General features: G+C 51.4%; 1 protein-coding gene across 2 annotated transcripts in view; it reads right to left on the bottom strand.

The window, feature by feature from the left end:
* Positions 1-25,047, bottom strand: part of IGF2BP1 (insulin like growth factor 2 mRNA binding protein 1) — a 41,911-nt gene extending 16,864 nt beyond the window's left edge. The window contains exons 1-2 of one of the 2 annotated variants that reach the window (XM_019415865.2): positions 24,551-25,047; positions 23,258-23,318 (exon numbers count right to left, since the gene is read on the bottom strand). In XM_019415865.2, coding sequence (XP_019271410.1) covers positions 23,258-23,318; positions 24,551-24,725 — 236 coding nt within the window. In that variant the 5' untranslated portion in view covers positions 24,726-25,047. The remainder of the gene's footprint in view (positions 1-23,257; positions 23,319-24,550) is intronic. The other variant, XM_019415863.2, reaches the window with a different exon arrangement.
* Between the last annotated feature and the right edge of the window lie 974 nt (positions 25,048-26,021).

Raw genomic sequence — 26,021 nt, 5'->3', positions numbered from 1 at the left:
CGCCCCCGACACCTCCAGGAAGGCTTTTAGGTTCAAAGTTGACTCCCAGGGCAATTAACTGCTCACCACCCAAATCAATGCCCTAATCCCTGGGCTTACAACATTTCAATTGACTTGATCTTCATCGGTCAACTGTCATTTGGTCTTTGCATATATCCTGGATCACAAACTTAGTTCAGGGACAAGGTCCAAGGAAATTCTAACGGCATGAGGGAAAACTGGCCTGGGAAGCAAGAAAATCCAGTTCTAGCCCTTAAATTACCCTGACTGGGTCTTCAACTGACTAAGCCAAGTAAGTTTCAGGCCTCAGTGTTCCTAACAAGGCCCATGTCGGCTCTTGCCAGGCTGGGGGGGGCGGGCGGGAGTGTAAACACATGGGAACAAGAGAAAGGATGCTAAGCTCTAACTGAAATGGTTCCCTCTTGGCTCTGTCCTGAGCCAGCTCACTCACCATTCCATCCCTGTGACCTCAAAGTGTCTTCAGCTGCAAAATGGAAACCAAAGGGTCTCTAAGATCCCTTCTAGCTATGCAGCTCTGAGCACATAAAGTCTTTGTTGATGAAATACACTAAGGAAACCTCTCCCGGGGACGAAATAACTTCAGGCCAAAGGAGGACAGGTGTTGAGAATCAATGTATGGCTTTCTCGATTGATTGGTTCGTGAACCTGACCTAAAGTCAGACAACTATGCAGGACAAAAGAGTAACCGTAAGAAGTAAGTCCAGTTCTGTGGGTCCTCAGATCGCACACCGGACCGCCTTCTTTGATTTCATTCATAGGCAAAAGAGGGAGCCCCACGGTCTCTGCCCCCGCGAGGGATGTCCCATACAGCACTCATTTTGTGCCCAAATGGGCAGAGAAAACTCAAGAACCCTCACAGTGCAAGTCCAACTCTTGGAGGGTTGAGGTTACACCATTCAAAGACTGAGGACACTGATCTAGCCCGATGCCAATGACAGGAGTCACTCAAGCTGAGGGAGGAGGCCCTAACAAACTCTTCTGGATGGAAGAGGTGGGGGCTGCCTGCCTGGGAGTTCAAACCTGCAAGGGCTTAAAGCAACCCCTGTACAGGAGCTCAGTTTGAAGATGGCTCTTTCGAGAGGGTGCCTTAGTGTAATCTCAGGTCAAAAGTCAAAAGTACCCTCCCCCCTCCTCCTTCAAACTCCCAGTTTTAGGGGCTTTCTTTTCAGGGTAGGGAAGAGTTGGGGAGGGGATGAGGTGAGGAAATCAAATCTCGGTTTGGGATTTTAATCCATATCCTGAAAGCAATGGCAGTCTGGAATGTCTGGAATGTTCCAGGAGAAGGAGGGGGAGGAGGGCAGGGCCACACGACCAATGAAAGAAAAGACCTCCTGGCAGCCCCCTCCCACCCCCAATAGGCAGGGACTCACCCACCCCTCCAGGACACACACACCCAATCCTGGGAAACCATGCCAGGCTCCTTCAGGCCTCCAAACCTCCTTTCAGCAAAGCCCCCAACCCTGATAAAAGCACAACAGAAGCCACGAAGGCCCTTTGTCTTTTAAGCCCTTGGCCTGGTTTCTATTACTTATGGTGCTACCTAACTTCTTTCAGGCCCAGAGCACATGGGGCAATGTTGGGAACTATACCCAGTACCCCCTTCCCGGGACCCCTGCTTAACTCCCAAACTATGTAGGCCTGATGCAAGCTGGGCCAGGGCAGTGCGCTGAGGGCTTGGGAGTCCATGGAAGAAGCTAAGAGCATTTGATAGGGTACTTCTTTGCTCTGTACCTTGGTTTCTTCCTGTGGAAACTGATAAAAGCTTTTGTGAGGGCTTAAAAGAGACAAGGCATGTGAATTGGGGCACCTGACTCGGAGGGAGTGCTCAATCCCTATCCAGGTCCTCAGGAGCCTACAGGGGTCCAGACAAGGATGGGAGGAGAGCGGCGGGTAGGGCCGACAATGAGCACTCAACGTGATGGTAACCGTTTTAAGTCTTCAGGTTGCCGTGCTGAGGAAATCGTGGGAAATACCATGGCCTATAGTCCCACTCCCCCGCCTCCCTTGACAACTAAAGGGTTCTAGTTCGGCCGAGGGACCCACTCACATTCTAGAGCATCAGCTCCCACTACGGTTGCGCGGTACCTTTACTCTACAGGCAGCAGGGCTCTAGAGTCTGAGCGGAGCCTGGAGGGCCTAAACCCCAACATCACTTGTTCAGAAAAGGCCAGAGAATGCCTAGAGGTACAAGAACCACCACCCGTCCGTCCACGAAGGAGCTGATAAACCTGTTGAGTGATAGCTCTTGGCAACGAAGGCAATGGTTTCCACCAACCTCATTACTTCCCTGGGTGCCAACACCCTGTGGCTTCTGACCTCTTTGCCTGCCCGGATCTGAAGGCATTGCTTGCCCTGACCATGTCCTGGGGCAGCTCCCAGTACAGAGCAACCACAGGGGATTGATTTCTCTAATGGGGGTGGGGGAGAGGGGAAGGCCACAGAGCCAAGTGACCATTTCTTTCTAGCCCTGGGAAGATTCCAGGAGAGAACGGAGGGAGGGAGCACCCATTCAACAGTAGGAGTAGGAGTTAAGCAGCAAACCAAGAATTTCAGGAAGTACAGGAGCTGGGTATCAGGAAAGGGATGTGGTTGGGACTTCTCCCTGGGAAGGAAGCTCTCGTCCTTTTCAACCTTTTCAGAGAAGTATACACGGGGAAGGAAAACAGGTCAATTAGGGAAGGGCCTAACACTTGAGGAATACTTGAAAGATTCCAAGCTGAGATTCTGCACTTGCTAGAAGACTCCCATGACCCATGATGCTGGGGGTCCATGGCTCCCTTTTAGAGACCAGGGCCCCAAGAATGGGAGATTGATTGAGTATCTTGGCCAAGTCACACAGAGTCAGGCTTTGAACTCAAAACCTGTCTGATTCCCGGCTCGGTGCACTGTCCCCTGAGCTGCTGTCTTGAAGGAAGAAAAGGAACAAAAAGCCTTTGCCAAAATACAGTCAAAGTTAGGCCGCGGGACAAATTAAAAATATTCGGAATTCATACAACACGGTGAACAATGGGCCTGGCTGAAGTGGGTACTGTTCTCCAATAAATCAGAACATTCCGCCCGTAATTTCTTGAGCTTAGTAACTTTCCCTAGCTGCGTATTTCCGTAAGTGGGTGAAGTGATCCTATGGCGTAATTGAACACTGACTAGATGCTTGATTACACTATTAAGAACTAATGATTCTTCAAGTTCTCATATTAAAAAAAAAGACCGTTACAGATAAAATAAGGTGTCCAGAATTTGCTCCAAAATAATCAGGGGATGAAGAAAACACTGATTAGATAGGAGTTGGTAATTTTTTGTTTGTTTATTTATTTACTTAGAGACAGGAAGAGAGAGAATCAGAAGCAGGCTCTCTGTTGCAAGCGCATGGCCTGATGCGGGGCTCAATCTCACGAACCAGGAGATCATGACCTGAGCTGAAATTGAAGAGGCGGACGCTTAACCACCTGAGCCCCCCAGGCGCCCCACGGGTTGGTAATTTTTTTTTTTTTAATGTTTTATTTATTTTTGAGACAGAGAGAGACAGAGCATGAGCAGGGGAGGGTCAGAGAGAGAGAGACACACAGAATCCGAAACAGGCTCCAGGCTCCGAGCTGTCAGCACAGAGCCCGACGTGGGGCTTGAACACACGGAACTCTGAGATCACGACCTGAGCTGAAGTCGGACGCTTAACCGACTGAGCCACCCAGGCACCCCTTGGGTTGGTAATTTTTAAAGCAAGGTGATGGGTACACGGGAGATTTATTACGTTATCCTTTCTACTTTTTTGTATTTGTTTCCCATCATTAAAATTGTTTTTTAAATTACTCTAGCTCACCCGGCTTTGTTTTTTAATGTTTATTTATTTTTGAGACAGAGAGAGAGCACGAACGGGGCAGGAGTAGAGAGAGGGGGAGACACAGAATCTGAAGCAGGCTCCAGGCTCCAAGCTGTCAGCACAGAGCCCGACGCGGGACTCAAACTCATGAGCCGGGGAGATCATGACCTGAGCCAAAGTCGGATACTTAACCGACTGAGCCACCCAGGCGCCCCATAGCTCACCCAGTTTTAAAGTCACAGCAGGTTCTAAATGAATGCATCCAACAAATGAGGTTTTCCAGTTGGAGTTGTATTAGCAAGAATGCGAGCCTTGGCGGTGAGCCTGCGGAGTACGGAATGGGGGCTCCCTGCAGGGCAGAATGCACCCTAGGTATAAGGAAGAACTCCAAGTCTCCTGGAGAAAAGCTGAAAACTGCCCCAGGGAGTGTTGGATTCTTCTTTCCGCCCCCAGAGCCACAGGGGAAGGTGCCGTCTTCAGTCAAGCAGATGACCTCACCCCTCTCTAGGAGGGGTTCCTTTAAACCAGGGTGGGGTCAACCAGCGGAAGGTGGGGGGAGGGAAGCAGCAACAGGTTTTGGAAATCGTGTCGAGCTCTGGGCCCCTTATCAAAAGTCAAACCTGGACTTTCATCTCTGCAGAGAACCAGGATTAAACTGGGATTTCCAGATTAGATCCTGCACCTCTACGCCTCCCCCTGGCTGTGATTTTCTGACTAACAGGCTATGTGGCCTTGGGCAAGTCAAACCTTCAACTCTCTGGACCTCAGTTTCTCACATCTGGGAAACAAGGATTCGGATTAGCCTTTTACCGAGTCTTGTGTTCCCCAGACGGGGATCAAGTCGGTCCACCTGTAGGAAAAGGCTTTCTTAATCAGAGGAATTTTCTGGGCCCTGATGGTCTTAGGGTAAGTGGTTCTTAAGATGCCCCCCTGCCTTTTTTGAGACTTGGTTTCCATCAGGAATGTGAGAAAAGGGAAGAACGCTCTACACCAGAAAAACGCCAACAGTTTGCACACCATTTCAAGATTTCAGGAGCTAATGAGAACTTCAGAATCCATCCGTATGTCCCAAATTAAGACATCCTCCCACACATCTACGCATTTAACTCTTCCCAATGACGTCTGAGTCTTCATTCGAGCCTACAGGTATCTTCTCAAAAAGCTGGGAAGAAACTAACCCAAGGCAATTAGAAAATAAGCTTGGCTGGGGATGGGGCTCGAGTTATCACGTGCACGTTGGAAAAGAGCAAAGATGTTACACACCGGCAGACGCATCATGCTTGCTCAATCCTAATAAGTAGTCAAGAAACTCGCTACCGTGACCTGCCCCAAGGTTTCTGTAGTCCAGCTGCTGTAGTCATTTATTCCATAGATTTTCCTGGCACCTACTAAGCACTGGGCCCGTGCTGTCTACACCACAGTAGCCGCTAGTCACATGTGGCTTTTGAGCAACTGAACTGTGGCTACCGCAACCGGGATCATCATTTTCTTGTCTTCTGTGTTCATACAACTTTAACTTTTCCTCCGTAAAATTTGGGAAGTCTAAATACAGATCAAACGTTTCCGATGAAAACTTACTAGCAACTGAATCAGGACAGGCTCTAAGCGTAAAAAAACATGCACCAGATTCTTTACCACTTTGTACCCCACCCCCCAAGATAAAGACCTCATTATTACATTGATGGCATGTTGCACGAATAATACTTTGAATTTTCCAGGGGCACCTGGGCGGTTCAGTCGGTTAAGCGTCCCAACGCTTTGATTTCAGCTCAGGTCATGATCTCATGGTTCGTAAGATCAAGGCCCGAGTCGGGCTCTGTGCTGGCAGTGCAGAGCCAGCTTGGGATTCCCTCTCTCAAAAAATAAATAAACGTTAACGATAATAATACTTCGAACTTTTCACTTAATATTAGGATTAATCCTTTTCATTATTTTCACTCTTTTCTGACATGGGTCTTAGAAAATTCCAAAAATCAAAAACAATCTAAGCGAAAAGGAAAGAAAGAGAAAGAAAGGAAAAAAAAGAAAATTTACTTACGTTTGTGGCTCTCACTGCATTTCTACTGCAGGAGGCTGAGAAGTGCTACAGTGCAGACCTAACATGATGGAAGACAGGCATGCCTTCTGCTCTCATGGAGAAGACAGTCCAGGAGGAGACCCCATTTTGTTGGGGATGGGAGGAGGGAACAGACAGGGTTAACTGGAGAGGAGAGGGCGGCTGTCCACTGGATCCCTTCAGAAGTGGGTGATGCTGTGGACTTCTCTCAACAAGAGAGTCCCCTGTGACTAGTGCTGGAGTAGAAGCACCCTCCCGAAGCTGGCTCTCCTCCCAGTTTCTGCCAGCTGGAAGTCACACATAAAAGATGTCCCAAAGTGCCAACCTCTGCCTTTTCCATAAGATCACCACTGACCCCATCCTTCCTCCCCACCCTGCCCCCGCACCCCTGTAGGGTGGAGAGGTGAAGAAAATAATGGTCCAGGAAAGCCGCTGAAGGAGGCGGACCTGGCACGCTCCAGGCATGGCAGTAGCTGAGAAAGGGGGCGGGGTTGGGGGGGAGGAGGAGCTGGCACCGTGCCCAGGGCTCCATGCCAGGCTGATCCAGAGGCAGGGCAGCCAGACAGGCAGGCTGTCGGGTGGGCTGATGGGCAGGGTAGGGGCTGGAAAGGAAAATATTAACCTACTGAAAGGTACAAGACCGGGCAGCGCAGATGCACCACCCAGGTGAATGCCAGGGTGTAGGAGGGGGTACGGGAAGGCAGGAACACCACTGGGTGTATCTGTGGTCCTGTGAACATGGTCTTTTTTTTTTTTTTTAATGTTTGTTTATTTATTTATTTAGAGAGAGAGACAGCGAGCAGGGCAGGGGCAGAGCAAGAGAGGGAGACAGAATCCCAAGCAAGCTCTGCATGGTCAGCGCGGAGCCTGATGCGGGGCTCGAACTCACAAACCCGGCGATCGTGACCTGAGCCGAAACCCAGAGACGGACGCCTAACCGACTGAGCCACCCAGGCGCCCCAGTGTGAACATGTTGTTTTAAATGGATGTAGCACACATGTACTGTCCCACATGTGCTGATTCCTGTGCTAATAATGCCGGAAACAAGCAGAAGGGAAAAGCAAATCTCCAGAAGAGACTCTGAAATGAACCACACAGCCTTCTCCTTCGTAAGGCTCTGTACAGTGTTTAACGTGCTCCTGGCCTACCTGGAGGCCAGAGAAGAAGGGTGGGGTGAGGGATCGCTAGGCTTCTTATGGGACCAAGGACACACACATGCATGCATGCATGCACACACACACACACACACACACACACACACAGCCCGTAAGCCAGCACTGGGAAGTTCCCGTTAAAGGAGATCAGATTCATAGACTGAGCAGGAGAGGAGTAAGCCCCTCGAGGCTGAGAGGGTCCTCAACCAGTCACCTTCATTTGACAGTTGGAGAAACGGGGGCTCAGAAAAAAGGAAAAGCGCCTTGGCAGCTCTAAGGTAGAACTAGAACTCAGCTCTCCTTCCAGGCTGGCGTATGCTCATCTCACCAAACCTTGCTGCTTTCTCTCTGACAAGAAGTGTTAACACAGCAGAAGCCTGTATAGCCCCCATGTCAGCAGCAGGAAAAATGCCCATATTCTGTATGGCTAAGTGCGTGCCAACTGGCTTTTACTGCATGCGGCTCTAATTTGGGCACAGGGTTTAACTCACAGAAAAGCTAACTATACTATAATACGGCTGGATGACTGTCAGAGAAACGTTAGCAGCGTAAGAGGGTAGTCACCAAAAATTCTTGCGAATTTTCGTGTACGTCTAGGGACAGGCGAGGAAGCAAAGGTGAGACACGGAGCAGGGGACGCGTTCGCTGTGTTAGCAAGCAAACCTCAAAGACGAATACTTTGCTCAATTCACTCATCTTGGAAATACATGGTTTGACAAGACAGCCCACGTTTTTTTCTTGCCCATCTGGGCAGCACCAGAGGAAGCCAAAACAGAAGCTCTGAGACAGTGGAGCTCTTTCCAGACAAATTTCAAGTCCGCCCGGGGCCAACTGCCTCTCCCTCCCTCCACCTTGCTCTCTGCCTAGAACTGTCGTCTTTCACCTGAGTGGTTCCTAGAGCGGAGGGGCGGGGGGGGGCCCGCGTGAGCTCTAGCTACGCTAGTAAGTGTGAGGAAGGGGAATCTGGGGATGGGGAGGTGGGCAGAAGCAGCCTTCGGAATAAACCTACTGTGCAGGGACAAATGATAACGAGGTGACCCCCGGTGAGCAGCGCAGCCTTCCTAGTGGAGGTAGCGATGGTGTGGGATGACAAATGAACTGTCGCGGGGGCGCCTGGGTGGCTCAGTCGGTGGAGCGACCGACTTCGGCTCAGGTCACGGTCTCATGGTTTGTGGGTTCGAGCCCCACGTCGGGCTCTGTGCTGACAGCTCAGAGCCTGGAACCTGCTTCGGATTCTGTGTCTCCCTCTCTCTCTCTCTCTCTGCCCCTCCCCAACTCGCGCTTTGTCTCTCGATCTCTCAAAAATGAATAGATGTTAAAAAAAAATTTTTTTTTAAAGAAAAGAAACGAACTGTTGCGGACATTGTTCACCACCTTCTTCAGGCTAGCAGTGAGACCCTTCCAGCATCTTCCACCATATTACCAGTGGGGTAGGCTAATATACTCTTGGAGGGCTAGAAAGACTATTTCCTGCCCTGACCGCACGAGGGGTGCAGGTTGAACTCTCACCCTCCGGTGGGGAATCTCAGCATTTCTCCAGAAAGCTTAAGAGCCAGAAGATCTGGCACTCTGGGACCCAGAGACCTGGCTGAGGACGGAGCTGGGGCTCGGTGGAAAGCATCATGGGGCATGCCTTGGGAATGGAGAGAGGCTGAGCCTCTCCTCAGCAGGGAATGGCAAACCTGGAGAGCCCAGTTCAAGACAAGATTTTGCGGGGGGGGGGGGGGGGGGCTCAGAAGCAAGGAAGAGGAAACTAGACCAGCCTCAAGAGAAATCACTCTGCAGCAACTCCATTCCACCCGGAAGGGAAGAAAAGACCCTATGGGACTTAGCATTAATTCTTGGAATCGCGAGTGCTCCCTATGAAAGGATGTAAATGCCTCCCAGCACACATTTTTAAAAATGAACATTGATCATCCTGTTAGTGGCAAGGGGCGCTGGCTGTCCCTCCTGCAGGAGGGTAACCACCTCAAGGGATTCACTCCTGTCTCCCCTCCGGCTGCCGGCCAAGACCTGCTGTTGGTAGTCGCAAACTTCAGGAAGCTGGTGTTTGTTTCTTCCTCGTGGGGTGAGCAGTTCATCGGAACAACTCTCCTCGGACCCGGACACCCATCCTGCCTCTCTACCCTTCCCCAGCCCAGGGCAGAAGGACCGCGGCCGGGGTGGGGTGGGGTTGCACCGGCGCGTCCCAAGATGGTGCAGCAGGCAAGGTCGCAGGCCTGCCAGGAGCCCCAGGGTGGCGAGCGGGGCCTTCCGGCGAGGAGGGCCGAGGAGGGCCGCGGAAAGCGGGGGCAGGCAGGGCAAAGGAGGAGAAAGAGGTGCCTGGGAAGGGCGGCAGCAGCTGAGGGTGGGGGAGGGCTGGCAGCAGCTGGGGGGGAGGAGGGGAGCCCTCATGAACGGGCAATTGAGAAGGCCTGAGCAGCTGAGCGGCCGCGCTGGCGTCGCCGGGCCTGCGCCCCACGCGGGCGGCCCCTTCCCCCAGCCCCTCACCTCGCCCAGGGAAAGCTGAGCGCGCGGCCTCCCACCCCAGCCGCTGGGTGGGCCCTGTCGGCAGAGCTCAAGGAGGGGGCAGGCGATGCCCCCGGTCCCCCCCTTCCCAACCCCCCCCCCCTCCGCCCCCGTCGCAGGCTCGGCGGTCTAGAATGTTCTGCCGCCAGAACCCCCTCGGTACCCCGACTCGCTGGGAGCGGGTCCGCCCGGCCCAGGGTAGGGGGTGGGGTGGGGGCCTCGCCTCCCCGGCGGGGCCCAGAGGGGGAGGGGACAAGCGCCCCCCGGGCTGCCGGGTGGGGGTGGGGACGGGACTTTGCCCTTTGTCTCTCTCTCCAGAGCCACCGGCCGAAACCCGACCCCATGAGCGAGCCAGGCAGCCAGCGAGGGGCAGGCTCCCCCTCCGGGGTCCTTTAGTAAATCCAGACCCGACCTCCCTGTGGTCAGGGCTGTGACTGAGGTGGTCCTGTGGGGGAGGGGGCTTCCCGCCTGCAAACAGGCCTGCAAGCATTTAAGTGGGAACCGGTTGGGGGTAGGGGGCCGGGAGAGGGCTGGAAGTGGGGCCGCAGAAGCTGGAGGGGAGAAAATGGCCCGGGAGGCGGCATTCCTTAGAGACCTCGGCCGGGCTGCGGGAGGAGGCAGGACCAGGCCAGGGAGGCCTCCCACCGAGAAGGCAGGAACTGAGGCCCGGGAGTGGGCTGGGCTGGGCTGGGCTGGGCTGGGGGCACGGAACGAAGGGGCCTTCCGGGCCTGGAGAATAAAAGACCCTCTTCCCGGGGCGTCCCAGGAGCCTCCTCTGAAAAGTTACAATCGAAGAGTCATACCCCCCATGCAGCGTAGGGCATTCGTCTGGGGGTGAGAAGGACCTTCTTTGTCTGCCCTCTTGGGGTGTCATCAATTCATGATGATCTTATTAATAACTCACATTTGCACGGTACTTGAGAGTTTACAAAGTCCTTTACACTCGCACCTCCTAGGAACCCAGAACAGCGACAAGAGGTTGACTTGAGCCTCTGAACCACCACAGAAGACTGTTTTGTTTCCATTCTGCAGCTCAAAAACACGGGCCCAGAGAGGTTAGGTGACTAACGCCAGGTGACGCTAGCCAGCGAGGGTCGCTGTACGTGAAGCCTAACTCCTGCTTGTCAGCCAAGGGCAGGTACCTGGGCTCTTGCCTCAAAACATACGTAAGCTATGAATTATGGTTCTGTAGGCTCGTCGCAAAGGTCAACTCTTTGTCCCTTCCTGCTAGGAGGAGGGGGGTGGGTGAGAGGGGAAGCGTCTCAATCCCTGCCCTTCCCCCCAGCCTCCCATTTTCTCCCAGTTGAACCCAAACAAAGGTGGGGGAGAGATAGGCCACCGGCTCCTGGGCTGGTGCCTACCAGCACGCCACACGATGGAGGCCCTTGTAACTCAAAATTGTAACTCAAAATACCGACACAGTTTATTTCATGGGGTTTCACGGAGGCATTAACGTTGGGCATGTTTTCATTTGCTAACCTTATGCTCTTCCCCCCCAAAAAAGCTCAAAGTAAGATTCAATTTCTTTTAATACTTATTTATTTATTTATTTATTTATTTATTGGGGGGAGGAGCAGAAAAAGGAGGAGGGGCAGAAAGAGAGGGAGAGAGAGAATCCCAAGCAGGCTCGCACGCTGTCTGGGCTCTATACAGCACAGAGCCTGACACAGGGCTTGATCCCACAACCCCAGGATCATGACCTGAGCCTAAATCAAGGGTCGGACACCACCGACCAAGCTACCCAGGCGCCCCAAGATTCAATGTCTTTGAAGCGCTAGGGTGCCTGGGTGGCTCAGTCGGTTCAGCATCCAACCTCGGCTCAGGTCATGATCTCACGGATCCGTGGGTTTGGGCCTGAGTCGGGCTCTGTGCTGACAGCCCAGAACCTGGAGCCTGCTTCAGATTGTGTCTCCCTCTCTTTCTGCCCCTCCCCCACCCAGGCTCTCTCTCTCTCTCTCTCTCTCAAAAAGAAACATTAAAAAAAAATCTATTAATAAATAAATTCCTTTGAACTGTTAAAAGATCACCTGTTCCCACCTTCTTAGAAAGCTCAGCCTTAGAGCTAAAAAGGCTTGGGTGTGAATCCCAGTGCTACTCCCCATTCAAGGTACTGACGAGGTATTGACCAGCTAAGTTACTTGAACCACTCAGAGCTTCAGCTTCCTTCTGGAGAATGAAGATACCTGCACAGGGTTCTTACGAGAATTCAGCAAAGTGACGTTGGTTAAATGTGAACAGATACTCCATAGAACAGATACTCCATAAATGCTCCCTGTAATTGTCGAAGGAATTCGTCTTTTGACCCGAGTCGCCTCGAACAGAACTCTGGAGCAAAGAAGATGCTCAGCGAAGGAAAGCAACAGGGATATGTGCCCTACCCTGCCTGAGGCCTCCTCACTACAATGCTACCTACCCCTTTCTCCCAGATGAACTGTCTTCCCATCAACATCTATCTCCCTGTCAATCCATAATGCTCTCCTTAATCCGCTATTTTGTCTGCCTATCCTCCAAAACACAGCTTAGCTCACTCAAAGCCTCCCTCCTCTATTTTAGTCCCTGAGGTTGTGTGCCTCCCATTTTAATACGTAGTCTCTTGGCCTCTGCTGTCCCACAGCTTTTCCTGGATCTGAAGTGAAAATGCCGGAGGGCAGAGATTTCATCTTGTACCTCTTTTGTGCAGCACCCTCTCGACCCTTGTTTCTCTCCCCCACCCTGAAAAAGACCCAATAGTGCTAAATAAAAACCCAATAATTAGTATTTAATGCAGCGCAGTGGGGGGGGGGGGGGGGGGGCGCGGGGGGAGCAGGGCAAAGACTCCCATTTTATTTTTTTTTCTTTTTTCTATTTATTTTTGAGACAGAGAGAGACAGAGCATGAACGGGGGAGGGGCAGAGAGAGAGGGAGACACAGAATCGGAAGCAGGCTCCAGGCTCTGAGCCATCAGCCCAGAGCCCGACGCGGGGCTCGAACTCACAGACTGTGAGATGGTGACCTGAGCCGAAGTCGGACGCTTAACCGACTGAGCCACCCAGGCTCCCCAAGACTCCCATTTTATATAGGATGAAGAGATGACCACCATGTAGGAAAATGCAAAACTGGCAACAGTTGAAATCCCCCAGAGAGGGGCGGGGGGGTGGTTTCTGTTCACTGGGTACAGTTTCAGTCCTGCAAGATGAAAAGAGTTGTGGAGACGATGGCTGCACAACACTGCGAATGTTCTTAATGGCACTGAACTGCACACTTAAAAATGGTTACGTTGCTCGAGTGCCTTGGTGGCTCAGTTGGTTAAGCATCTGACTTCAGCTCAAGTCACCATCTCGTTGTTCATGGGTTTGAGTCCCACAGTGGGCTCTCTGCCGACAGCTCACAGCCTGGAGCCTGCTTCAGAATCTGTGTCTCCCTCTTTCTCTGCCCCTTCCCTGCTCATGCTCTCTCAAAACGAAATAAACGTTAAAAAAAATTTTTTTTGAATAACGCTTACGATGCTAAATTTCATGTTACGTATGCTTCACCACATAAAATTATTCTTTAAAAATATTTAATTGACTTAAATTATTTTTTTTAATTTTTTTTTTAACATTTATTTATTTTTGAGAGAGAGAGAGACAGAGCATGAACAGGGGAGGGGCAGAGAGAGAGGGACACACAGAATCTGAAACAGGCTGCAGGTTCTGAGCGGTCAGCCCGGAGCCCCGACGCGGGGCTCGAACTCACGGACCGTGAGATCATGACCTGAGCCGAAGTCGGACACTTAACCGACCAAGCCACCCAGGCGCCCCTGACTTAAATTATTTTAAAATAATTATTTAAGAGGCGCCTGGCTGGCTCAGTCAGTGGACCATGGGACTCTTGATCTCCAGGTCATGAGTTCAAGCCCCACTGTGGGCCTAGAGCCCACTTAGAATTAAGTAAATAAAAGGTTAAAAATAAAAAGCCAAATTAAAATATCTAAAATTCTTTTTTAACGTAAAAAACTGAAATTTTAAATTACAAATATTTCAGAGGTACCAAACTTCACTGCAAAATGCAAGCAAGCTATCCCACCAGTCCGCACCATCTTGTTAAAGATTTTCTTATGCCACATTTGGTTGTAACCACGTATCTTTAAAGTCTCTCCATCCCCCTGCAGAAAATGGCTAATGCCAGAATGCCAGAGCACCCCCCCCCCCCCCCACACACACACACACACGCCCAGGCTAAAGTTGCTGACCATGGGATGTTCTGAAGAGACCAAAGGAGCCTGGGCCTAGACAGGCATGGCTCTTCCTCCAGTTAGAAGTTTAAATTTAGTGTGTCGCCTGGGCGGCTTAGTCAATTAAGCGTCTGACTTCGGCTCAGGTCGTGATCTCACAGTTCGTGGGTTCGAGCCCCGCGTCGGGCTCTGTGCCGACAGCTGAGCCTGGAGCCTGTTTCAGATTCTGTGTCTCCCTCTCTCTCTCTCTCTCTCTGCCCCTCCCCTGTTCATGCTCTGTCTCTGTCTCAAGAATTAATAAACATTAAAAAAAAATTTTTTTTTTTTTAAAGTTTAAATTCAGCCAACTACTCATTCAAGATAGCCCAGCGAGGGGCAAGGGTAGGAAAGTGAAAGATTATCTCATGAAGACCTAGGATGTTTGGGAAGATCATTTTATTCCACTGCCTGCCTGCCCCCAGCTTACTCTGGACAGGTCTCACTCTACCCTGTTCTAAAAAGCCAGCAGCGGGGCACCTGGGTGGCTGAGTCGGTTGAGCTCAGGTCATGATCTCACAGTCCGTGAGTTCGAGCCCCGTGTGGGGCTCTGTGCTGACAGCTCAGAGCCTGGAGCCTGCTTCGGATTCTGTGTCTCTCTCTCTCTCTCTCTCTCTCTCTCTCTCTCTCTCTCTCTCTCTCTGCCCCTCCCCTGCTCATGCTCTGTCTCTGTCTCAGAAATAAGTAAAAACATTTAAAAAAAAAATAAAAATAAATAAAAAAGCCAGCAGCAGCGGCAGCCGCTTTGGTTCAAAATGGTAATGACCACATTCAGGAAAACCCTCTCGGTAAAAAAGCTAGTCAGCTAGCTAGATTTTTTCCCTTCTTTTACGTTCGGTAAAAAGTTGCTGGTGTGGGGGACCCTCCACCAAAGAACTCAAAGAAAATACTCTTCTGAACCCTGCTGCCTTCCTTCCCAAGCCAACATCCTCTGTCTAGTCCTTGCTCAGAACATACTGGCTGCAGCCACCAACAGCCTGGTCTGCAGAGGATCATCTTTACTCTTTAATTTAGGGTTCTGTCTCCAAATCCTGCCAAAGCAAATGCTCTGTTACAGACGGACTTCTCCCAAGCAACTTAGAGACCTGGAGGAGGAAGTAGAATAAATATTTCTAGCTCCGAACACACATCCTCAACAAGTTCACTCCACCCGACAGCCCCCAGCCCAGTTCCTGTCTCCCCTCATTTTCTCCTCTTCATCTTCAGAGCACCTCATGGGAAGCTGAGGAGCCCCAAGCAATCCCAGACGCCACTCCAGGAAAGAGGCAACACATATCATTCCACGTCAACTAATTGTAAAAACCCTTTATGGTAACTGATTAAAGTCACAAGCCTGTTAAATGGCCAAAACCCACATCCGGATTGGAAGCCCTTCCTCTCCCCAGCCCGCTAAGAGAAGGTTCAATCCTCAGTCCCTACACTGCGATTTCGAAAGGGGCAATAGGTCCGCGCGAGCGCGTGTTTGTGCACCCTTTGAACAGGGAGCACCAGAGAGAGGAAGTGGATGTTGGGGGGGGGGGGAGTGCTCCCTTTCCAGTCCAGGGGGCCAGGGAAAGCGAGGCCATTGGAGCTTTGCCGTCTACAAGGGCCCAGGACGGGGAACAGTGTATGCAGTCACTTCCTGGGCATCCAGGGATCCCCAACTCCTGAAAGGCTGTTTTGTGAGCTTACAGAGACAGAGAGAGAGAGAGAGAGAGGAGCGTTGAGGCAAAACGCGACCATCTCCCACCAGGTGGGGGAAGCTGCTCTCATTTCTTCCTTCCTCAGCCGCTCAAGGACTCCCACTGTCCCCTTCCCATCCTGAATTCTTGTAACACTTACCTCATCGGCAGCACGAAGGTGGCTCCTCACTCACCAGTATCCCTACACCACATGCCCCTTTGACGGTAGCCCTCAAGTGTGAAATTTCACCTGGCCCGGGCTCATGGCATCAACAACAGTAGAATCTGCGGCCCCCTCCCCTAAGGAATAACCAGCAGCAGCATTCTCCACCATGCTAGCACCTTCTCTTCGAGCCTTTTGTCTGACAGGAGGGGTAAGAGACTTGGCAGCGGGGGTCCACATCCCAGGGGGTCTGGGGGGACTGCCCTGGTAAGCCTCAGCTCCCTCTCCCAAAAGGGGGCTTTTCCTTTCAACATGCAGGTTATCAGAGCTCCCTACACACAAACCCCCTTCCATATGCCTGCCCCTCGTTGTCCCATGTAAACTACAGGCCACGTTCACAGAAGCACGCTTAAACACCCGACCTACTGCCTTAGAGTATATGCCCCAAGCTGCCAGTCCAGAGACAGAAGGCAGAGGGGTCCCTATCTAAAACAAGTAACAACAGCAATAATAATAGTTAATGTGTAGTAACACCGGTTTACGGTTCCAGAAACTTGAGGCTTAAGAAGATTAACTTCTGCGGTTTCATAGTCATTGCCTGACTCCAAAGCTCTTGTTTTTTAAACACCGGGCTCTCCTGGGAGACCTTTCCTCCACAGTCCAATAGAGGGTGGAGGGAGGGACCCAGGGTAGGTCACGAGACCCTGACCTAATAGAGCTTCCTCTCTCCTTGAGCCTCAGGAGCTCAGTGATTCCTGTCCACCAGGTTCCTGTTGCCAAAGAACTCAGACCCCACAAACAACCTTTACACAAAACAGTTTTTTCCTGAATTCTGATTTCTCCTCTGAAAGAGTCTAACTACATCCAATCAACGGAACTATCCAATCAAATTTCACGCAGACTTAACATTTTCCATTGCGAGTGGCCAAAACATCTGGATGAAGGACTAGTTTTTCAACTGAAACTAACGCTATATGAATAAAAAAACTGAAGTTTTCCTTAACCCTCTTCTACAGAAATACTGAGAGGGCGGACGAGAATCCAGGGAACAGACATGGTGTGGGAAACAGGTCCCCTCCTGTCTCCTCTCAAAGGGACAGTTCTCCATTCCCTTCCCCTACGCTAGGAGCGAAATTCACACCCATCCATCCTGACAGGTCCCTTAGGTGCCTCGAGCCACCTAAATGCCACTTGTCTAATAATCAGACTTGTCCTTAGGGGCTTTGAAAATATCTGGACATACCAGTCAAAAATTCTTCTCATCATCTAGCTGTTTGCTCTTTCACTCAAAAGCAGTTTACTGATGGGTCGCCATGCTCTATGCTCTCTGCCATACAACTGGAAGACTGGACTTCTGCGACAGGACTCCAGACCCTGGAGGACTGGACTTCTGCGATGCGACTCCATTTCTGGCCCTGTCTGTTCCGTACGGTTACATTTCAGTGTCTTGCAATCAGGTTTTCTCTGACTGTATCACAATGATGAGGTGCAGACCTACTTTTCTCCTGCGATTTACCCGTAATCAACATACATTTGATTTCGGTGACCTGTCTTTAGGATGAAAACTTGTTTGAACCTGCTGTGCCTTTCATTCCTTGACTCTTTATTGCAAACCTACTGGCTGCGAACATAAGGCCTTACAAAGCTGGCTCTGCTTGTTCAGTATCAGGATGACCCCTCCCACTCACTAAAAAAGCACGTAGGCCCCTTTGAACAAAATCTGAGAGGACATCCAAGTTTTTCTATCGGAATGGAATTAGCCAACTGGAGACTGAATATCTTCCCGCTGGCCGTGCCTTCCTTCCAAGGGTATGTTAGCACAGACGCTCCCCCGAAAGATCTCTTCCTAGCCAAATCAAACTTTTTATCAGTTAACCAAAAAAGGCTGCACTCTCTCCAGTGCATGTTTTCTGAGACCTTTCCTTGCTTTTGTTTTGACAGGCGTTTTAAAAGGTGTGGGCGAGGAGGGGAAATGTGCTTCGCACAGGTGGAAATGGCGTGCAAATTTTACGTTCACATGAAGTCAAACCCCGGGCTGAGACCCTGAGAAAACTCTTCAAGGGCCAGTCAGTGGCCCACTGGAGGGCCTGTCGTCCACCTTTTACCCCGGGGGAACAAAACCCGTCCTAGAAGCCCGGGTTGACTACCATTACTCCCTTTTGTGGTTGTTTCCTAAAGCCTTTGGAACGGGGAGCCAGTCCATTTTCTAAAGATTCCTGGACCCTGTTGACTCTTCCAGTCTTACGCCCCATTGCCAAGGGGCCTCAGCTACTGGGAGAGGGCCACAACAACCACATGCACCTCCATTTTCTCTCCACCTCTCTCGCCCTTTTCTCCTTCCCCACCCTCCCTCCCCAGCCCTCTTCGATCCTCCTTGGCCTTTTGCTTCTGCCTTGGAGTGGAAAGGTCTAGGGACAGCCCGGGCGCTGGAAAGGGCTGCGCCCAGAGCCACGGACCGCTCCACGTGGGCGAGGCTGGGGATCCGGGGGCTCTCAGGTCCAAGGCGAGGCTGTCTGGCCGCGGGCCGCGGCCGGGGGTCTCGGGCAGGGAAGCCCTCCTGGGAGCCCCCCCCCCCCCATCCCCGGGCCTGCGGGCGCGCCGGCGGCCCCCCTCCCCCCCCAGGAACGGAGCGGGCGGAGATTGCGGGCGGGGAAGGCGTGGGGCAGCGGGGCCGGCGCGGGCCCTCCAGGAAGCGCAGCCGGCGCCGCCGCGACTTTCTCGGCTTTTTTGCAAAAAGGGGAAGGGCAGGCGGGCAACCCCGCCGGCAGAAAGCGCCTTGCCCTTCGCCCCGATCTCCCACCCGTCTTCGAAAGCGCCCGCCTGCGACCCCCTCTGTCCCGTGGGGCGCTGTGCGCCTCCGGCCGCCTCTCTTTAAAAAGGGAAGCGGGGACTCCACCCCAACCCCCATCTCTCTTTCTCTTTTTTTCCCCCCGTCTGGAATTTCCAACCCGGGACTAACTCGTCTGATTTCTCCAGTCTCCCCTGCTGCTGCTTTCCCCCCCCCCCCCTTCCCCTCCTCTCCCCTCTCCCTCAACACTCCCATCCCAAATTCTAAGCTGCACTTTCTGGAAGGCATCGGCCACGTTTTAGGAATCTTTATAGAGGGCGGACTGAGAACGAGACTGGATTCAAATCCTAACAGCTGGCAAAATGTCTGTTCTTCAAACGCCTCTGGTTCACACTTTCATTCTAATGACAACATTGCCACCCAAGAGATAGAACCCGTATATGTCTTTCAGCAACTCCCCCCCCCCATCTCACACAGCATTTGCTGGTCTCCCCACCCCCCCCCCCTTTTTACTCAACCAAACCAGATCTGAAATTGTTAAGAATATTTTATAATTGTATCCTCCCTAGCCTATCTCAGTGGTAATCTTTGTCAGCTGGCTGCTACACATTAAAGTATAGAATAAACTCTTAAAAAATAAGCCTTAAAAGTACCCAAACACATGACATAGATTCAAATGATGTATATTAAGGTAATTTGAAAAGATTAGAAGCTCAGAACCTTTGAATCAAGATTTTTCCAACTGCTAATGTCATGTATTTCATCTCTGAAACATAATTACAAGAATGTTTTGCTCTTTTTCCACCAAAAGCTATGCCATTAAAATTGTACATTTGGAAGAGTTGACTATACTTGGAATAAATTAGCGATGGGAATTACAACTCTTCCCCCTCCTTTCCTCCAAAGTTCTCCATCGGGGAAAGCACTGAGGTAAAATTTCATCTTTTGACTTTGGGTCAGAAAAGAAAAGATTCTAGAAACCCACAACTCTTCCAATGGACAAACACCACTGTCCTTGGGAAAGGATCTTGAAATGCTGTGCACTAAGTGGCAACAAGTGAAGGGTTCCTCTGGGCAGCGAAGAAAACATAACTCACGAATGTGTAAGGTTTACATGCTAGGTGGAAATTAAGTGAGAGTGAATTGATTTCCACCTTCCCTCTCCAAAGAGTGCAGACAAATTTAAGAATCAACCATTTTTAAATTTATATCAAGGCAAAAAAAAAAAAAAAAAAAAAAAAAAAAAGCCCTAACCACATACTCACAAGAAAACCTTTTACTAAAAGTGTGAAACTTACTGGCTTAATACAGGTCAGATGTATCTTTCAACTGCGACCACTAAAGTAAAAGTGCCTGAAAATCCTCCCACCCTGTACTTTTTACTCCTTTGTTGTTTTTTTAAAGACATTCCCTTGCTTCTTAAACCCCTTATAATTCACTTTCAGCCCCTGAGAACACTGTTTATTAAAGACAAATCCATTTCTGAAGGCGAAATCTTTTTGCTTGTTTTGAAAACACTTAGTGATCCAATGACTTCAGAGCAAATCACTTAAAATTAAAAATAATATTTTTGCCACTTACGAAGGACATCCCCTTCGCACAGATTTCCAAAGCTGCTAACTTTGGGAAGTTCGACTGCAAAATCGGAATAAAGCTGAAGCCCTTTTGGAGGGTTCCCACGCTTCCGTGGCTCTGACACCCAATTTCTGTTTGGGCATTTTTGTAGTAAGAGTTGGAAAATTAAAGGGAAAGTGGTTAGCCCGCCTCATGTTAAGTCAGCTTAGAGAAAAGAACCGCCATTAACCTGCCTAGGAAAATCAATCTTTTAAGTTGAACACATTTCATGCAGAAAGGCGGTGCACCTCTTCCATTTTTCTCTTAACAGCCAACACCTTTCATTTTTATGACAGCAGTTGACAGTAGGTATGCTGTCTTTACGTCACATTCCTCCAGAAAAAGGCACACACAGTGGCAAATGAAATAAAAGTTTAATTCCCTTAAAAAAGCAAGTCATTTCCCAAGGTAAACACGTCTAAAATGGGACCCCCCCCTTCCCTTAAAGGACTCTTACGTCTCTCAAAATAAAACACATATATAAACCCTTTCCACAACTGTTTTAAACATGCTCTTGGCTTTTCTCCGTTGTCCTAACATTTGACAGTGAAAATACACAAAGTCTCAGCAAAAAGCCAAAACTGTTAGCCAGAATTCCAACACTGTCTAAGAAGGGGTTTGGAAAGGTGGAAGAAATCGAATGTCACCCGATTAAAAATTAAAATTAAACATGTTTTCAGTGTAAATACATAGGGCTCGGTCTCTTGGGTTCTTAAAAAGGTACAAATTATATTCAAATAGATATAAACTTAGAACAAAATAGATGCATACTTCAGAGTCAGGGATGCTAAGGTAACTGCTGTAACCTTCTATCATTTGTTTGATCCCCGCCCCCCCCAAAAAAACCAAGCAAACAAACAAAAAACAGGAACACATAGGGTTTAGACTTTCTTGAATCTCTCAGAAATGTGTCAAGTCATATCTCATTTGGAACTGAGCGCACCAAAAATAGTTACTTCTATTTCTTTAAACAGTGAAAAGAAGTACATACACACAAAATACACATGCACAGTTGTTCATCTTGCTTCAAATATCAGTTATAGTTAATTCACTAGATCCTGTTTTATACATCCGTGAGATTTGAAAAGGCCAGTCCCAGACCAACTGAAGAACTGGTTTTCAGACAGACTAACTAAAAACACATACCACAAAATGCTTCCTTCAAAGAACTCAAAATGATAGAGCAAACGGACTTCATGCAAACAAACTCTTTTTTTAAATCCTAAAACTTCAAAAATTGATTCATTTTAGAAAAATGAAGTGCCTTCTCACCACCCCGCAAACACACACACACACACACACACACACACACACACACACACACAACTGACTCAGTGTTTGTGCTCAAAAAATTATTTCAGGGAAGGGAAGAACACACAAAAGATGGAATTTAATATGGATGGGGAAAGGAAGATTTTGTACCCACTCTTCTCACAAACCCCACCCCTTCCCAACTCAAAAGGGCCCTAAGTAATGCATTTTGGAGGGAACAAGAAGGAGCCTAAAAATGGCTTGAAAGCAAACAGATGGCTTAGGGGGTAAGATCCATAAATACAGAGCACCATGGAAATTAAAGTATAAATGTTTTGGGTCCCATTTCATCACGTTTTGCTATTTCTCTTGCCTTCGATGCATTCTCTTTACAATTTAAACCATCCTGAAGCGCCAAAGGGAAAAAAAAAATCCTACATATTTCAGAATTCCAGTTATTCTGGATCTCTCTCATCAACATGTTTCAAACACTCAGCTTTCAGTTCAATTAGCCACAATCTTCTCAATAAATCTACTGGTGTCAGTATGCTGCTCTCATTCCCATCTCCAGGAAATGTTTCAAAATAATAAATAAGCCTTTTTTTTTTTTGCCCCCCGTCCTTCCGATTTTATTGCCTCTTTACTCCTAACTCTAATTGCCTTTCCAATAAGAGTATTGGAAGCACTGTGAGGTTAAATCACAGACTCTATAAACATAGTTACAAGCCATATTGATCATCTATAGATACAATAGCTCCAAGTTACTTAAAATATCTCAAAGCAAAAAACCACGGAACAGATTTTTATCTGACTTAAACTTTGCAGTTAAACTTCACAGGCTCAAAAACAAAACAAAACAAAACAAAAAAACAAAAAACCAAAGCCACCCACCTACACCTTACCACCCAGGAAAAAGGCCAGGGATTATTCTCAATGCAGCAAGTTTCCAGTGAAATGAGGGGGAGAACACACCTAGGGAGGGGAGAGGGTAACACAGGGCTCAAAAATTTCCTGGGAGCTGCCACAGGAGGGAAAACTGCACTGTCAACATGTTTAAAGTCAGATTTGAGAGAGCCGACTCTGTTCTTATAATTTCCCAACCAGAGTTCAATGAAAAGATCTGGAACCCCCCCCCCTCCATGAATCACATTTGGGGGGAACATCATAGAGGTACCCCACTTTTTGCTTCAGTGAGAACAGAAAGGTACTGGGACACAGACACACACACACTCTCTCTTTCTCTCTCTCTCTCCACTATTCATCCAGGGAGTTCTAGACCCTCCAAAGAGCCCCAGCTCACAGCCTGAACACAAAGCTCTCACCCCAGATGGTCCCCTTGTAACAATGGACTGAAGGGAGGGGGGGGGGGCGCTCAGAAAGGATAGCACACAGCCAAAGCATATTCTTTGCAAAATCCAGTTGGGAGGGGAGGATGTGTGATGTGAGGGACTAAGAGTAGGGGTCTGAGAAAAAAAAAGGTCCTTGCCTGTTGCAGAAATACATATAAAGCACAAGCAATTCTTTTGGGGACAGGAACTCCAAATCCACCTCCCCTAGGGAACTGGAGGGGACCCCCCCCCCAATCCACTTAAGAATTATGCTAAGGGATGAGTGGAGAAAAAAGAGAAAATGAGGCCTGCTAGAAGTTGCAGCAATGTCCAGGAGTTCCAACTCTTCAACGATTTTTAGCTTCCCCACAAAAATGGCCCCATACACCTTGAATAAACTCCACAAGGCTTCTCCCCTCTTGATTTTTTTCCCTTTTACTTCTCCAAATACCATCTCTCCCAGCCCACCCCAAACCCGGCTTATTTTTTACAAGCTGTAAACCACCCATTACAAGATCTTAGCCAATCTTCCCTCCCTGCCCCCAACATCCGGAGTTGGGGGTGGGAAGGCCAGTAATGGGTTTCTTCCACTGGAGACACTATGGACCCCTTAACACAGCCTCTAAGCGCCCCCAGGTTGCCTCCCTTCTCAAAGGGCCCTTTCCTACCTTTGTTTTTTGGGGACCGAGTGTTCAATCTCTAGGCGTTTTCCTTGCAATTCGACTTTCCCTAAAGATTAAAAAAAAAAAAAAAAAAAAAAAAAAGACAATGTAAGAGCTGGAACAGGAGTGTGGGGTGGGAAAGGGACGGAGAAAGAGGGGCACTCAGGAGTTCCTGGGATTTGAGATCTGCCCAGGAATCCAGGCAGTGGGTTCCGCGGCCGGGACGCGAAACGGCCGCTCTGGGAATGGTGGAACCTATAAATTCGTTATTGTGTTTTGTTAATTTTCGTTTCGTTCTGTTCTCCCACCGAGGCTGGCTGGGCAGTGGCTCGCTCTGGGAGCCGGATCCGGGAAAGGGGCGACGAGGGCGTTCGTGTGGGCGGGCTGCCTGCTCGACTCCCAGATGTGGGGAGCAGGGGCCGGGAGAGAAAGGGCCCCCCGATGCTCCCAAAGTGTGTGGCGGGGGAGGGGTGCAGAATGAAACTTTAGTTTCCCGTCCTGCCGCGGAGAGGGGCTCCGGGCGGCGGGGCGCTCACCTGTCGGGGCCGGTGGTGGGCAGAGGCCCTGGGGGAGCGGTGCGGGGCCCCGCGGGGAGGGTCCCCGGCGGCCGCGACGCGCGCCTCTCGGCCCAGCCTGGGCGTCTCGGGAAGCAGCATGGCGACCCGGCGCCGCCGCCGCCGCGCCACCCCGCTCACGCCCCACTTTCAAATCAAAATGGCTCAAGCCCAGGCCCTGGGCGGGAGGCGGGACCCCCTCGTCTCAGGTCCTGCCCGAAGGCTGCAGTCCCCACCGGGCTCCCGGGAGATCGGAGACGGAGCGGGGACCCCTTTCCCCGCCTGGAAAGGCCTAGGGCGGAGGAACGGGAGCAGGGGGTGTTCGCACAGGGGGCCGAGGGGGGTGGGGTGGGGTGGGGGGCGGCCAGCCTCGGATAGGGAGGGGCGGACGTGAAAATAATGCCCGGACCGGGGCCGCCAGAGTGGGGACCCCCCCCAACACACACACACAGCCAATGGGGCCCCCCGCCCCGTCGGTGGGGGGCAGGGGCGGCCTTGCTAAAGCCTCCAGCTTCTGCTCTGGGGCTGGGAGGAAGGGGTGAGGAGGTCCGGGATATTTCCGCGCGAGGGGCGAGTCGGGGGGATGCAGGGGGCGTCGAAGGAGGTGGGCGGACGGTGGGTGCCCAGGCCAAGCCCCGCAGGCCGGAGGGACAGAGGAGTTGGCGGGCCAGGAGAGAAGAGGGGCAGGTCTCCGTTGTTCGGGGATTTCGTTGTGGTTTTTCCGGGGAGGTGGGCGCACTCTTACCGGAGAAAGTTTCGATGGCCTTCATCGCCCAGTGCTCGTCGGGGCAGTCCACGAAGGCATAGCCGGACTTGACCAAGAACTGGCCGCTGTAGGAGATCTTGTGCTCCGCAAACACTTTCTCCAAGTCCGCGGGGGTCACGCTCTCGTTGAGGTTGCCGATGTACAGCTTGTTCATGGTGGCGGTCTCGGGGCGGGACGCGGTCCCTGGCAAGGCCGAGCGGGCGGGCGCGGGCGGCGAGCCTCCTAGGCCGAGAGGCGGGAGGCCGGCGGCAGCAGCCGCAAACTTTCTTCGCACCCCACCCCTGAAGTTGTCCGGAGCCCGCGGCGGCGAGGGCGGCCTGAGGGCGCGCAGAGGTCGCGGGAGAGTTCGGCGAGGCCCGGGAGAAGTGCCCGCGGCGCGCTGGGAGGCGGACGACTCGGCGCTGCTCCTTCCCTTCTGTCCGAAACCCCTCCGAGCGGGCTGGTGTGTCACGTTTCTCCGCGGCCGCCCTGGCGCCGCCTCTAAATAAAATCGACTTGAAAAAAAATGGAGCGGAAAAAAAAAAAAAAAAAAAAAAGGCGAAGCCACGTGGTGAAAGCCCCCACCCACCCTGCTCGGGAAGACCCCCGACGCCTCTGGGCCCATCGGCCCTTCAGCCCGGCCCTGCCCACCAATCCCTAGCCTGGGGTGCGGGGGGAGGGGGCACTCAACTCACCCCCGGGGGGAAAACAGGGCGGCGGGGGCCGCGTTCCCGAGGCTCGGCTTGCCCCCTCCCCCTTGGCAAGAATCTGGCCCCTAGGGAGGCGCCCCGCCCCCACCCATCCCCCTACCCCGGCCCCGGCTGGGGGAGGGTGGTCGGGCCCTGAATCTCCCACCTCTTTATGGGTAAAATGTACGGTTATTTTTTTATTCGTGTGCAGGCTGGGGGGAGAGTTTGCCCACCCTACCCCGGTTAACTGCTAGCGACTGACAGGCGGGGAACGGCCGAGATAGACAAAGAGAAGCCGAGGACTCTGGGGTCTTCAGGCGGGGGTCGCGCGAGCCGGCGATTTTAAAAAGAAAGGCGCTTTTCCCCTGGATTTTTACGTGAGGGGTCTCGGCCTTCCCGGCCCCAGCCCTGGGAGACTCCCCCGCCTGCGGGGATCCGGGACCGAGGGACCCTGCGAGCGCGGGACCGGGAAGCCGAGACCGCGGGGGGACCGCGGCTGGGAACGAGGGAGCCGCAAGAAATCATGTTTCGGGATTCCCACGGGGGAAGGGTGGTTCGCACCCGGGGTTCGGCTGCTGAACGAGGCCGTCTCAAGGTCCTGGGGGAACGCGCGGCTCCGGCCCAAGCTGACCCCAGGAGAGGGAGGGGTGGAGAGGAGGAAGAGGAGTGGTAGCGTGAGCAGACCCGAGCGAACCGAAGGGGGAGGTCTCAGGGAGGGAGTGACCGGGTGGAGATCCGAACGCTCCCCTTCTCCCTCCCTGACGCGGGGGCAGACAGGTGGA

The sequence above is a fragment of the Panthera pardus genome, unplaced genomic scaffold (assembly GCF_024362965.1).
Source record: "Panthera pardus isolate Hobbes unplaced genomic scaffold, ASM2436296v1 HiC_scaffold_3, whole genome shotgun sequence".
NCBI classification, from domain to species: Eukaryota; Metazoa; Chordata; class Mammalia; order Carnivora; family Felidae; genus Panthera; species Panthera pardus.
This window is presented reverse-complemented; position numbering and strand designations above follow the sequence as displayed.